This window comes from Sus scrofa, chromosome X (genome assembly GCF_000003025.6).
Source record: "Sus scrofa isolate TJ Tabasco breed Duroc chromosome X, Sscrofa11.1, whole genome shotgun sequence".
Lineage (NCBI taxonomy): Eukaryota > Metazoa > Chordata > Mammalia > Artiodactyla > Suidae > Sus > Sus scrofa.
Window position 1 is genome coordinate 29,635,459 of NC_010461.5, and position 15,711 is coordinate 29,651,169.

The 15,711-nt window shown below is 36.4% G+C and overlaps 1 protein-coding gene across 7 annotated transcripts in view; it reads right to left on the bottom strand.

Annotated features, from left to right (window-relative positions):
* Positions 1-15,270, bottom strand: part of DMD (dystrophin) — a 2,622,506-nt gene extending 2,607,236 nt beyond the window's left edge. For 3 of the 7 annotated variants that reach the window (XM_021079543.1, XM_021079554.1, XM_021079549.1), the window contains exon 1: positions 15,029-15,269. In XM_021079543.1, the coding sequence (XP_020935202.1) occupies positions 15,029-15,110 (82 nt within the window). In that variant the 5' untranslated portion in view covers positions 15,111-15,269. Of the gene's footprint in view, positions 1-15,028 lie in introns of all 7 variants that reach the window. The other 4 variants (XM_021079551.1, XM_021079550.1, XM_021079544.1 and 1 more) reach the window with 2 other exon arrangements.

A 15,711-nucleotide genomic window follows, 5' to 3' on the forward strand; every position in this document is an offset into this window, starting at 1 on the left:
TTAAGATGTACCCTTGGGTTCAACACCTACAGAGTGAAGAAAAAGAATCAATAGTGGAGTGAAATTCACTACACTATCAAGCCCAACAGCAACTCCTGCCATCCCTAAAGCAAGTTTCACAGCTAGAATGGCTCCTACAGAGTAGTCTGAACTTTCAAAGGCCTCTATATTCCCTTCTAGATGAGTCTCTGAATGAGGCAAGCACAAGAAAGTGGCTTGACCCAAGGTCCGCAGCTCAAGCAATTCCTGCGAGGGCTCACAGCTGAAGGTTGTCCACCAATAGCACTTTTGTCAGGTTGAGTAAATCCTACTCTATGAAGGGGAACCTGGGCAACACATCACAGATCGACCACACTGAGTTACTTCTGCACAAAACAGAAGATATTTCCTAAATTCCCTCATATTTAGCATTTTTTTCTCAGAATGAGACTATTTAAGAAATGAGTGATGAAATACACTCATACTTACTCATAGTTATCTGACTCAATAAATGACCTTTCTTTAAATCATACCACCTGAAAAAAATTTTGATGGTCCGGTGGGGGGAAAAAAAAATCTTTAAATATGTATTCTTCATAGTGGAAGACTTTCAAGCAGCCCCTCAAAACATGTATTAATATGAATTTATGTATTGTATAAATAGTTATATATTAAAAACCTCATTCAGGAGATAAAAATAATTGTTAAAGTAACCAAATTAAAATAAAGTTTCCAAGAGTTTCTTTCTGCCTACAACACAATCTTACTTTCAGTAATACTAATTTGGATTCCTGCCTTGCTTTCCAAAACCAAGGCCTTTAAACCACCTCAACATGGCAATATTCCGTCTTTTTCTGAACTTCTGTTTTAAAAAAGAACAAAACTTTAGAACTTGATCTGCATATTCTTTCACTATTCCATGATGCTATAGGCTACGCTTTTACCATGCCAGCATCACCCATTCTCTTTTCGAGAAGCCTCCCATGACTACTTATCTTTTCTACCTCTTTCAATTCCTTCTGTACAAAATCCACTGAGTCCAGGGTCCCAAAGATGATGTTTCATCTTCAGGTACAACATAAACTCATTTAAGGACAGCAGAGTTCTAATGTTGGCTTTAAAAAATCTTCAAATTAGAACACTTGCCTACCAAATCCACAACACCTAATTTATAGTTACTTCTGCAACATCGTGTTGGAAATAGGTTTGTCTCAGTTTGGTAAGAGGGAGACTGTGAATGTTCAATAGGTGCTTTATTGATGTTTTAAAGCAGTATGTACTGAAATCTCACTGTTATCTTGGCTTTAATGTCATGCCTTTCTTCTTTTCTACTTATAATCTCTAAACTCATTAAATCAAATCCCACTACAAATCAAAGAACAGTCCAGTTGTATTGGAGTGTTAGGTATAATAGGGTAAAAAGTATGCAAAAAGAGTAAGATGGGGGAAAGCAGCAATGTGGAAATAACATTCACAACAAAAGATGAGATTAATGGATTATTTCCTCCCCCAAGGACCTAAGGGAAGAAGCATTTCTTTGTGGCTAGTTGGTAAGAATAAGGAGGGAGACTTTTAAGTTCCCTAGGTCATTTTTATCACTGGGGTTGAATCAGCTTATTTCATATACCTACACTCACTTTTAGATATAAGCATTCAAGAATGTGAGCATACAATGTAAGCCCCCAACTTACTGTGCACCCTACAGGTTCAAATGAAAACAAACAAGTGAACATCTTTATTCTTCTAAAAAAGAACATAGGAATTCCCGTTGTGGTGCAGATCGGGCTCAGACCCATGTTGCTGTGGCTGTGGTGTAGGCTGGCAGCTGTCGCTGTGATTCGACACCTAGCCTAAGAACTTCCATATGCTACAAGTGCAGCCCTAAGAAGCAAAAATAAATAAATTAATAATAAAGAACATAGACTTGGGAGGAAAAAAAAAAAAACTCTACAGCTTTAACATGTGGCCAAGAAGAAAAATTCATTAAATAGATAACCCACTCTAATTTATGGGAATATTTCAGAGGGCTCATATGTTAATTTATTGATATATTCCATAAACACTGGGGAATCATAGCTATTCATAACTATGATTTTCCAAAACTAATCTGGTTGAATTAAAAATGACAGTTTCTGTTCCTTTTTCTAATAAGTTCCATGGACTTCTTGAACACAACTTCCTCACTAGTTTTAATGTAAACATTGCCGAATATCAGAAGGGATGAAAAAAATAGGGGAAATGGCAAGAGAGTGAATTCAAGATATTGCATTATTTTTTCTGAAAAAATAGCAGTTCTTTTTAAGTTCTGATTTTTATGAATAGGAATAAAACACAAAATAAATGATTTATTCTATGTGTTAGCATAACCTGACTTATCTTTCTATATCTAATTATAGTATCCAACATGCAGCTTTTTAATTACTTTTTAATTTGATTTGTTCAAATAAATATTTTTAAAGATATTGCCATTGTTTTAATTCAATGAGTAAATTAAATGTTTTATATCTGTCATTTTAATCCAAATCTTTAAGAAGTATCTGTAGTATGACCATTACTCTGAACAAAACTGTAATTGACTTAATATATTAGAGAATAAAATAGCTATTCGACTGTGAAACATGTATTTCTATGAAATGAAAAAGTAAGCGTTTCTCTCACATTTGACGATCTATGATTAATAATATGTTGTCTCATGGGGATCGTTTTAGAAACTCTCTTCCTAAGAGATTTCCACTTGTGATTCAAAACCAGTCCATTCTCAAACCTACACTACTTACATGACCTCAGTATTTCACCATGCATAATTTGAGAGAAAACGCATTTAGAGATTTTAAGGTGATTAATGTATGTTAATGAGTAATTCAATGTATTTTACCTTATATATGGCCAAGACAAATACTGCCAAGTCTGATTCTTAATTTTAAAACAAATCACAAATGTCCTGATAGAAAAGATTTAGTAAAATTATTCTAGAGTAAAATATCAATTATTTGTATTACTTTTCACGTTTTCAAGTCAGTTCTCAAATTCACACTGCCATCTTATTAAAGTTAATGTAATGATAAAAATACTCTCCATTTCAAATCACTTGACAAACTATGGTGCCATGTATCCAAAGAGCACTCCTCTCCATCAGCCCTCTTTATACACTGCTACATCTGAACCTTCTATCAGTGTTTGTTCCTGTTAAACCTTTATTGGTTACATTACAGAAATTAGACTTTTTCACCTTATTTTGATGTTTCTTTGAGCTACGTGCCAAGCCTGGAATGTATTGCTTCTTAGCCACTAAGTTTCATTCTGCAAAGTTTTTTAAATCTATTATTTCCTTTTATGTGTACCTCTGGATGATAAGGAATTGATTCAGTCCCTGTCATTTAAAAACGGAAGGTTTTTTTTTTTCCTTTTTTGGTCGCCCCATGGCATATGGAGTTCCCAGACCAAGGACTAGATCCAAGTCGTAGTTGTGACCTAAGCTGCAGCTGTGGCTACATGGGAATCTTAACCCACTGTGCTGGCCGGGGATCAAAACTTCCTCCCAGCATTCCTAAGATGCTGCTGATTTCCTTGTGCCACAGAGGGAACCCCCAACAGAAAAGTTTAACAAGATTTACATGATTCATCTATTTATGTAACCAAGTCAGGGTAGAAACCACATTTATACAACATATTTTGCAAAACAAATATCTTTTCATGGGTGGATGTGAAATCTCAGCTCCAACTCTTCCCATAACATACTGTATGGTAGTTTCAAAGTCTCTGAGGGCACTGGTACATAGCTCCTTCTAAATTCTAACTCCATGATTCTTTTATCTCACTCACAACTGATTACAGTGTATGTTATCAAAGAAAAGGTAATGACGTGGTGTTAGTTTCATATTACATTGATATACAAAATAATTGTAAACATTACAGAATTACAAAATAGTATGTACATTATGTTTATATCCACATATCAGTATTTCACACTTAATTATCATCTATTAAGACCAATAACTTACCCATTTATATAAAATGCACATATACAGTATTAATCATACGATGTGCCTCTGTATGTATGTGCATGTGTGTATGTGTAAATATATACACACATGCACATACAAATCACTATATTAATAGCTTAGATGAGTATTATTTTGTGATTTTTATTTATATTCTGTCAATTTTTTATGGAACATTGTCAGTAATCAGTACAAAAAATAAACGCTATTTATTTTTTAAAAAACAGAATGATTCTTAGCACTCAAGATTTTCATGAAGGACCAAGGTTTCAGAGCCTTTAGAGGAAACAATGAGCAGTGTGTAATGGAAGGGTGTTTCAAACCAGACAATTTAGCTGAATAAACCAGTGGATCAATGGGTTAATACATACTAATTTATACCTATCTACACCTTTTATTTCCATAATTGGGTACCATGAAGCAAAAATCCACATAACGCTTCTCAAAAAAAAAAAAAAAAGTTCATGATACGCTAAGTTTGGAAAACTCCAGTGTTCAAGTTTTATCATATACTTTAAGCATAATAAAAATTCTCAGACATCAGGCATTAAATTTGTTAAATTTAACCCATGTGTCCCAAATTATTTGATCATCAAATAATATTAATAGCACATGAAATTCCATGAAGAACAAGGCGGGAAATATTGTTAAAGTTCAAAAGTAGAGGACAACTTAAGGAAGAATTTAAGTTAAAGAATGACTTATTGTGGCAGGTAGTAAAGTATTAATTAAAATAATTTTGGCTGGTGAATTAAAAACACATTCTACATCTACCTACCTTTAATGGTTAAGAGTATGTTTGGGGGACTTAAGGGTAGAGGGAGGCTATGCTGCACTCCTGGCAAAGCAGAACATCAAGGGAAAACACTTGGTATGGGCAAACAACTTGGGCCATTTCACATGTTTAACCAGTGACACCAACCAAGCACAAACATCATATAAAATTAGTTATATCTGATTTAATAAATATCATTTTGAAAGTAAGGGACAAAGAATACATAGAATTTATTATTAAGTTCAAATTAACAAGTACTCATATCTATAGATACCTTCAGTCATGTCAATTGTGCCGGCCTTCTCCTTTAAACATACAGATAGATGTTAAGCCAGAAAGGATTAAGGGATGATTCATATTAATGTTACTGGGACTGACAGTAGGAGAAGCAACTACAACTTCAGTAGCTCTCAACAGTGTTACGTTGTTCTTTGTTTCCTGGAACAAAGAACTGCACACTCCATGTTTTCCAACCAGTTCACAATCACAATTACTGAATTATGATTCACTAATTTCTCCCTAACTTTGTAATACAGCAGTGTTTCTCAAAGTTAGAGCAGTAGGATCAGTTAACACTTGGGAACTTGTGAGAAATGCAGATTCTCAAATTCTACTTTACAACTACTGAATCAGCAACACTGAGGGTGAGGAACCTCGATTTATGCTTAAGCCCTCCAGGGACTTCTGATACACACTCAATTTTGAGAGCCACTGCACTACAGAACTAAGATTGGTGTGTCTTGGATGTTTCTGTTAACCACATCAGACAGTACTTGTATCAATTCACAAACCTAATATTTTAGGAGCCAAAAATTTTAAATATAGCAGTTATGTTATAAAATGACATGCATGCAGGCAGTCCAAAATTTGTACAACATTTATCTGAAAATTGAATTTAAAGTTGGTATCATGAAACTTGGAACATATTTTCCCATGGGCCAAATGCTAAAAAATTGTAGCAAAGTAATCAAGCCATTCCAAAGGAGTCCACTGATATCACAATTTAATTCTGGTACAGTACTGATAGTAGCATTAACTTCAGTTCTAAAAGGAGTGACGATGAGGTTTAAGAAGGAAATAGGAAGGATAAGAGGAAGAAAAAAGAATAGGAAGATAAGAGAAATAGCTACACCCTCTCTGCTTTTTTATTTTTTTATTTTTATTTTTTTTGGTGTAGTGGTAACTACAGATAAAATGACAAAGAATCTAGTTCTATTTGACTGCATTAAATCTTGCTACATATATCAGAATCCTGAATTTTATGAAGTCTCCTTCACGATAGAGCTTTATTCCCTCTCCAAATCTTCTACATCATCATAGAGTGTATACTTTGCTTCTAAGCTCTGAAACTGGTGGAACAAAAAGCGCCTATTAGGTTCGAGCAGAAAATTTGAGTTAAGAAGTATAAGAAGAAGTATTATTCATTGTTCCAATATAACAAGGAACAATGGGGCTCTAAATAATCAGAAGTACATGCTCTAAAGAATCCTTTCTCCAGTTCTGACTCTTCATTTCAAACAGGACACACTCTTGGGCTTCATTTCCCCAACTATGTGCCACTTTGTGACATCTACATCTAAGAACAACTTTTTTCCACCTGCTCCCACCCTAAAGTCCAATTTGGGCAAAAAAGTTATCTCAGAAGAATGTGAGAAAGAATGCAAATGAAAATCATTTCATATTTAGATATTAATAACTAATTATTATGAATGAACTAATTATTTATATATGAATAACTAATTATCTGAACTTAATGTTCAGATAAGTTTAAGCAGCTATTCCTGATTTTCAGGTTAATCTCTACTTTGATTCCAACTCATAGTTGCTCTTTGATTTCTATCACAATAGATACTGCATTGTCTATCATAGCATCTAGAGGAGGGGCACAGACAAGCTCTGTTTAAGTACCAATCATGAAAGCTTGTTAACTGAGAACTTCCACTGATCTTTCATGTACTTTCATTATAGGAGAAACAGGAACTTCAACAGTCACCACCAAGCAAACAACCTAGGAAGGCTCCTGTGATTAAAAACGAAAAGCAAGTTGAAAAAACCCCAAGAATAAAAGCCAAAGCTTTTCAAAACTGGGGGCTCATCGGAATTCCAGATGGAGACCTAGCCTCCAGGTCCACACATCCCCAAAAAACTGTGCATTCCCATGCAAAAAAAAAAAAAAAAAAAAAGATCCTAAAGGTAGTTATATTGCTCAGTATATAAAATTACTGCCAGGAGCAGAGTTACTCCAATCATGCACAAATGTTAATTCCTGATTATGAGTATTCTCCTGAGCCTTATGAATATTATTGAACTTAGAACATATAACCATAATACATCCAGTGACTTATCCACCAGATCAAACCTGTTGTTGTTTTACTCGATTAAAATTCAGCTCCCCTTTAATTTTATCAAACCCATAACTTTCACTGAATCCTTGTTACTATTTGCTTTGAGTTAGAACATATATATTTGTGTAAAATTATGATGTTTGACATATATACTCATATGACAAAATATTTTCTTTTTCTATTTCTTTTTTTTTTTTTTGGATGGTTCAACAAGTGAAATACAATTCCTTTGGACAGACACAGGATAACAGAACTCTTCCACCCTAAATAATACAAATTCATAACTGATGGCTCATTTTCAGTACTACTTCAAATGATGTTACAAGAAAGGGCAATGGGAGTAGAGTAGTGTGGAGGTGGGACACAGCAGACAGGGGCATTTTACAGCAAAAATTGTTTTTCAAGTAGACCAGTTTTCAGTTAGTATAATGACAGAGTAAGTTCTGAAGGTGTTCATAAGTGCCCATTCCAGTCAGCTTCTTTCAACTAAAATCTAGCCCCATACAATCACAATGTATATACCATACTGGTCTTTGGGCCTGCCTGCACTTGCCCTCATCTGTCAGGGTGAAATTATGCCCATTCTTAAAATAGCATGCCAGTTTCCAGCAATCAGACAGGTTAGGTTTCAGTTGAGAACAGAAATGAAATGGTGAATTAATGTCCCTAAACTAGGGACAGATTCACAGCTATTAAATCTAAATTCCTGCCCTATGATGGATTTCATTTGTTTTAAGAGATAAAGCAGTGAAAGCTCACAACCCAAACCTATCTTATATTTATGAACAGCTGAGGGTTTAAAGAGCCCTCTATGCACTACCATGACAAAAACTCTAGCAGTTTAGGCAATACTACAAAGCCACAGTAATCAAGACAGTGTGGTACTGGTACCAAAACAGACAGACCGAGCAATGGAACAGAATAGAGAACCCAGAAATAAACCCAGACACCTAGGGTCAATTTTTGACAAGGGAGGCAAGAACATAAAATGGGAAAAAGCCAGTCTATTCAGCAAGTATTGCTGGTAAATCTGGACAGCTGCATGCAAATCAATGAAACTAGAACACACCCTCACAACATGCATGAAAATAAACTCAAAATGGCTGAACGACTTAAATCTAAGACAAGACACCATCAAATTTCTGGAAGAGAACATAGGCAAAACATTCTCTGACATCAACCTTACAAACGTTTTCTCAGGTCAGTCTCCCAAAGCAACAGTAATAAAAGCAAAAATAAACCAATGCGACCTAATGAAACTGACAAGCTTTTGCACAGCAAAGGAAACCAAAATGAAAACAAAAGGACAACTTACAGAATGGGAGAAAATAGTTTCAAATGATGCAACGGACAAGGGCCTAATCTCTAAAATATACAAGCAACTTGTACAACTCAACAGCAAAAAAAACCAACAACCCAATGGAAAAATGGGCAAAACACCTGAATAGACATTTCTCCAAGGGAAGATATACAGATGGCCAACAAGCACTTGAAACAATGCTCAACTTCCCTGATTATTAGAGAAATGCAAATCAAAACCACCACGAGGTACCACCTCCCACCAGTCGGAATGGCCATCATTCATAAATGCACAAATAACAAGTGCTGGAGGGGCTGTGGAGAAAAGGGAACCCTCCTGCACTGATGGTGGGAATGTAAACTGGTACAACCACTATGGAGAACAGTATGGAGGTACCTTAGATATCTATACATAGAACTACCACTCTTGGGCATATTTCTGGACAAAACTTTCCTTAAAAAAGACACTTGTACCTGCATGTTCATTGCAGCACTATTCACAATAGCCAAGACATGGGAACAACCCAAATGTCCATCAACAGATGATTGGATTAGGAAGAAGTGGTATATATACACAATGGAATACTACTCAGCCATAAAAAAGAACGAAATAATGCCATTTGCAGCAACATGGATGGAACTAGAGACTCTCATACTGAGTGAAGTAAGTCAGAACGAGAAAGGCAAATACCGTATGATATCGCTTATATCTGGAATCTAATATAGGGCACAAATGAACCTTTCCACAGAAAAGAAAATCATGGACTTAGAGAACAGGCTTGTGGTTGCCAAGGGGGAGAGGGGGAATGGGACGGACTGGGAGCTTGGGGTTAATGGATGCAAGCCATTGCATTTGGAAAGGATAAGCAATGAGATCCTGCTGTATAGCACAGGGAATTATATCTAGTCACTTGCGATGGAACATGATGGAGTATAATGTGAGATAAAGAATGTATATGTGTATGTGTGACTGGGTTACTTTGCTGTACAGTAGAAAACTGACACAACACTGTAAACCAACTATAACAGAAAAAATAAAAATCATTTAAAAAAAAGGAAGTGGAGTTCCCGTCGTGATGCAGTGGAAATGAATCTGACTAGGAACAATGGCCTAGCTCAGTGGGTCAAGGATCTGGCATTGCCATGGTGTAGGTCACAGACACGGCTTGGATCCTTCATTGCTATGGCTATGGCGTAGGCTGGCAGTTGTAGCTCTGATTAGACCCCTAGCCTGGGAACCTCCACATGCCCACATGCTGTGGGTACGGTTCTAAAAAGCAAAAAAAAAAAAAAAAAAAAAAAAAAAACAAAGAGGAAGTAGTAAATAATTTGAGCTAGTCCCTGAAATGGAAAATCATAACATGATCTCTATTCCCTTACCTTGATACTCTCTTACTAAAATTCATTAGATGTTATCAAAGCTAAATATTCACAGAATCTTAGCATAATTTGCAGTTAAGCATGGCCAAGGAACACAGTGTTTGGGATGAGACATAAGCAACAGTCTGCTGGAGTTGAGTCTGGAAGAGATGTGTAACTGGTGGTTTTCTTGTCCGTCCTTCTGGACTCAAGTGGTACCTGAATAGCAGCATTCCACTTGTAATCACAAAGAAAAGGCCAAGAGCATCAGATCTACTAGCCTTGATATCACTGAGATGCCAAGCCAATACCAGAGCACCCTACTTCCACTTATCTTGTTAGGTAAGATTTGTTAAACCACAGTTAGCTGGGTATTGTATTGCATGCAGAAGAATGCTTACCTAACTGACACACAGCCTCAACATAATGGATCTTTTTCAAGCTTAAATTTCTATCATTAATATTTCTAGTTTCCTCAAGAGAAAAAAATAAGAAGTACTGATTAGTAGCATTTGCTTATTTCTATGGTCTTGAGTAACCCCACTATGCGGATTTCAAAAGAGCAACAATGCTGTCACTCAACCTGCAGACAGGAAGGGAATCATGCAATTGGACACCAATGAGCCAGTGCAAACTGTCTCTACTACATCACTGGATATTTCCCCAATAACTAACCACATTTTCACAAAACTATTAGCGTTCATTGATGTTACTTTCATTTTCATTATAATAAAAAACAGAATTTCTACACAGAGGGACACAGAGCTCAGAATTACTGAAGGTCAAGATAAATTTGTTCAATTTATTCAACTGGAAGAAGTTATCAACTTTATGCAAGACTTTTAAGCAGAAACTTAGAAGGTGTTCTCAGTCTCAAACTAAATGCACTTATTAACTCAATATGAAAATTTCCAGTTTTCTGCCTTGGAGGAAAGGATTGCATTTAATCCATTGTCGTATCAGAGAAAATTTAATACTTAGATTTGAAAACACCATTGGTATAATGTTAAATAACTTGCATAAAATGATATTTTAGCCCCCATAAATCTCAAGGTTCTCCTTAGAATCCAGAATGAAAAGGGAAGGTTTTCCAGTCTTCTAGTCCTTAGCTCTATCTATTTTTGCAATCACGATGCTGTCATACCAATTACCTAAAACAGAATAAAACTTACACTATAGTACAACATACTTTAGAAACTGTTATCTGTGAAAAGTATTCACTACAATTTCCTTCACAAGGTCTCTGTGGAGAGGAATCCTTACATATTAAGGCAAAGCAAAATTTTAACACTAAAGGTTTTTTTTTGTTTTGTTTTTTTGTTTTGTTTTTTTAAGTACCAAAGTAGTTCTCGTGCAAACAGGCATGATGAATTATCCTACTTATTCAGCATGATATGAACATGTAATTTTCAAGGGTTAGATAAATACAGGCTTCATTACCAAATGACTCCTTAGATACTAAATGGCCAGGAAGAAAATATTTCCAATTGAAATAATTGGCAGTTATGAAATAATGGTTATTCAAAACATCTTCTGATTTTTGTTTTTCCTTATAAAATCCTTAATATCTTTGTCCAATTTGATTCTTAGTTTGTTCTGAGTATCTAATTGTTAGTGGCAATAGGGTATAATTTAAGCCCATTAGCTCAAAGTGAAAAGAGTCCACTTATACTGCACTCTTGTTTTTAATAAACATAGTTAAAATACTAAAGAAATGAGCTAAGTGCTTTTTAAAATAGTCATTTGGCCTAACTTTTATATGTTAACCTTTACAATAGGCTCTTTATAACCAAATATATCAAAAATTTGGTGTAATAATCTCCCATAGTTGGAATTTGGAACAAAATATGAGCCTATTTATGAAAAACTGATCACCAGAAAGATCCTGTTACACCTGACTCCAAGATCTATAACTAAGAATAATCTTCCTTATGCTTTATTTTTTTCTTTTTAAAGTGATTTTTATTTTTCCATAATAGTTGGTTTACAGTGTTCTGTCAATTTCTACTGTACAGCAAAGTGACCCAGTCACACACACACACATACATTTTTAAAAAGCAAAACCTGCTCAGCTAATTTTATTCTGAAGAAAATACCTGATTTTTTTCAGTGTTAAAGAGGTTAAAAAAAAACTTTCATGACACAGATCCATAGGTACACTTTGCTCAATTATTCATACATGATTCTGTGCCAGTAAAAAATCGGAAGATGTGCCAGGAGATGCCAAATGAATACAAACCACACACACATACAAGTCATAAAACTATTCAGAGGTAGTTAATTTACATCTGGTTTAAAAAGATTAACAGCATGGAGCTGTTTATGTTACACTGAGCTATTTCTAACTACAGGAAAGCATACCCAATCAATAGGAGATCAAGTGCCAGTATTTGAGTATCCAAACAAACCAACAAACAAAATACCTGACAGTTGTAAATATACTGTATTGAAATGCTTTTAATTGCTGAGATTTTACTTTTAAGATAGCTGACTTTTTTTTGTTGTTTTGTTTTTGTTGTTTTTTTTTTTTTTGTCTTTTCTAGGGCTGCACCTGCAGTATATGGAGGTTCCCAGGCTAGGGGTCTAATTGGAGCTGTAGCTGCCAGCCTACACCACAGCCACAGCAACTCAGGATCCGAGCCACATCTTCGACCTACACCACAGCTCGCGACAAAGCCGGATCCTTAACCCACTGAGCGAGGCCAGGGATCAAACCCACAATCTCATGCTTCCTAGTTGGATTCATTAACCACTAAGCCATGACGGGAACTCCCAGATAGCTGATTTTTATACCAGAGTGAAAGTTCTGATTGGGGCTAGCCATTCATTTTCTAACAGTTTTTATCCAAGGCATAGAACTCCCATGATTATCGAGGTCATGTATGGAAAGATTAACTACGTACAAGTATTGTCCTTGTTGAAGATGAGTTAAGCATAAGCAGTTGTGAGAGGAAAAATTAAGAGATACTCAAAGTACCACACTATTAAGACTTTTCAAATGATGAATCAAGAACACCTGTATAAAAATCCATGTAATAAAGTATGACTATTTATTAAATTTTTATTTTAATTATCTTTGTATCTTCAATTTTTATGAGTTATACTTTTTAACAGTGTAAGAAACAATATTCAATAGTGCCACTGAAAACAATCATTTTATGTAGTTTATTTTTATAACCTTTGAGGCATTGTAAAATTTACCTTGTCATTTAACTAGGTCTAGGAAAGACTAATATGTGAGAGAAAGTCAGGGGGAGGGGTGGTAGCGGGGAGAATTATTTATTACCATATAACAGGTTCTTAGGTTTGCTTTTTTTTGGCATTACTGTTAGTCCCACCACATTATTTTTTTTCCTGTGCATAGAAATTGGCTACAAAAAGCATTTATTAATAGCAGATGCCCCTTGTGCTTCAGAATTAAAAACAAAATCAAAACCTATAAAAAAATACAGAAAATACGGGTTTCATGAAGGTACAGAAACTAAAATATTCAAAGCAATTTTTTTTTTTATTTAATGGGCTCTAAACCCTTAAAGGTAAGGGCTTATCAAAAAGAAAAAGGTGGGTTGTGAAAATAAAGTAACCTGTTGGACTTACCTACCACTCACCCCATGGGGAGTCTCAGTTCTAATAAAAGCTTAATTTCACAAATGTAAACAGCAACAACAACAACAAAATTCCATTTTAAAGTGACTCAAAAGTAATATCTGATGTGGAATTCAAAGTTATAGAAAGGTCAAATTTTCCTTAGAGATGGATTTAAACTAACCATTTCCACAACACAGGAACCCACACAAACCTAGTATTAAAAATAAATTTGGAGATCTTTTTCTCCTTTTCTCATGCATTGTCAAATGTAGAAGTAGCACAATATAAAAATACTTTGTAGAATTCTTAAATTAACACACTTTACCCAAAATAATACCCTGTTACAGATTTATAGTAAATGCCCTTCTGCATATTTCAGATGATAGCTACAAGGAACTTGTCTAATAAACTGTATAAACAATAGCAATTTTAAAGCTATATATGAAACTATCCAATGTATCTTTTCAAATTGCTATTTTAAGGTAATTACTTAAAACCAATTCTCTCATCCTATGTGTTGAATGAGAAGGGCATTCCATTTAGGAAAGTTTACCCTATTTCCCTTTAAAATCAGAGAAACATGTTAAGTAATGGCATGAGGAAAAGAAGATAAGAGAGATGTTAAAATTGGATACAACTATTCCTCCCAGGCATTGTCAGAGGTACCATTCTTTTTTGACTTAGGGGCACCATTACTTGCATATACAAGTTTACTCCTTGTGAAAAGAAATCCTGCTCTGAACTCCTTTTGGGGAGTTTATAACCAATTTTTGTTTCTTACTCATTTTTGTTTGCTTTCTACTGTGATATTTTCTTTAATTTCTTATCAGAAATACACTTGCACATTAACTTTATGCCTTTGTCTTCTTCAACATTCAACACAATTTTGCTGTCCACAATTTGGTGCATTTCCAAGGGTGAGAGGAAGGGATTCAAGCAGCTGAAACTTCATCCTTTGGTAAAGCTTAACAGCTGCTTCCATTTACAGCTTTAAAGACCTATCCTAGTTTACAAGTGTTTGCACATGTAGGCCAGACTACCAAATACTTGAAGATTCTTTACAAATGAAAGGGCACTGTGGTAACCTGCAAAAACCTTAGACTTTTTATTCCTGCTTCTTTACTGGTTTTCAACTCCTATAGTTATGCTCTGGGCACGCAAACCTTCCTGCCCTGCCCTTCTGACATTTTCCTACAAGTGAGGTGAAACTTCTCAGATTTCTTAACTCAGCACTTGGCCACACCCTGACCAGCAGGCCTTCCCACACCTCCCCACCCCTCTCTCCTCAAAGGCTATTACTACGACAATATTTCTTTTAAATTAGTCTGCTTATTCTTTTACATTTTTAAAATACGTTACCATCCTATAATAAAACCAATATCCCGAGGCTTTCTTGAAAAAAAAAAAAAGAGAGAGAGAGAGAGAAAGAAATTCGCCCACCAGTATCTACCTGACCCAAAAGAAAAACGTGAGTTTCGGCTTTTTCGAGGAGCGGCGCCCCCTCCTCCCTCGGACCCACCCTCCCAAGCTCGGGGGCGTAGTGATTGTCCCCTGCTGCTCCTTCACTCCTCGCCACAACAACTTTCCGAAACCCTGTACTAACTTCTAGGGCACAGCCTCTGCAGAGAGGAGCCGCAACGCTCGACACCCCCACGCTAAAAAGCAAAACAGCAAGGTCCTACCAGCGCGGCTCCTGATGACGTCGGTGAATCCATCTCCAGCGGCATCTTCCCCTGACTGCTCCGGACCCCTTGGCTGAGCCATAGCCACACGCCACGTGCCCTGGCTCTCCCACGCCCCAAACTTTGGAGGCAGGTGGGTCCGCGCGGTCTGCCTGATGCTCTCCAAAGCAGGTAGCGCGCTGGAGATCCGGTGTATGAGGGTGGATTTATCACCTTCCTGGGTCCTCACCCACGGAAATAGGGATGCGTGGGGGTGGGTGGGGTGGAGTGGGGCGGCGGGAAGGGATGGTGAGCTGGAAAACACACAAACACCAACACCTGGCTTGGTGGAAAGAGGGGGCGGTTAAAATGCCCAGCTCATGCTTGAGAAGAGGAAACAGGTGCGATTCCCACTTCCTGCCCCCAAAATAGAGTGGGCGAGGACTGGAAGGTGAAAGCTGAGGAGGGACCCGATGGTCAATAAATACACCAGCAAGTTGGAGACTCGCTTTTCCACGCTGCGCAGAATCGATGCAAAAACAGGAGCAATTAGGGAATCGCTTGCCAAAAGCAGCACATGAGGTCATGAATGATTTAGCATTGCCACTTATAAGATGACTACACTGAAGAGAAGGGTCACTGGCTTTAGCTATCTGGGTCACTCACACGTGTGTACCCCACCATCGTTGTATCCTGACTCTAAT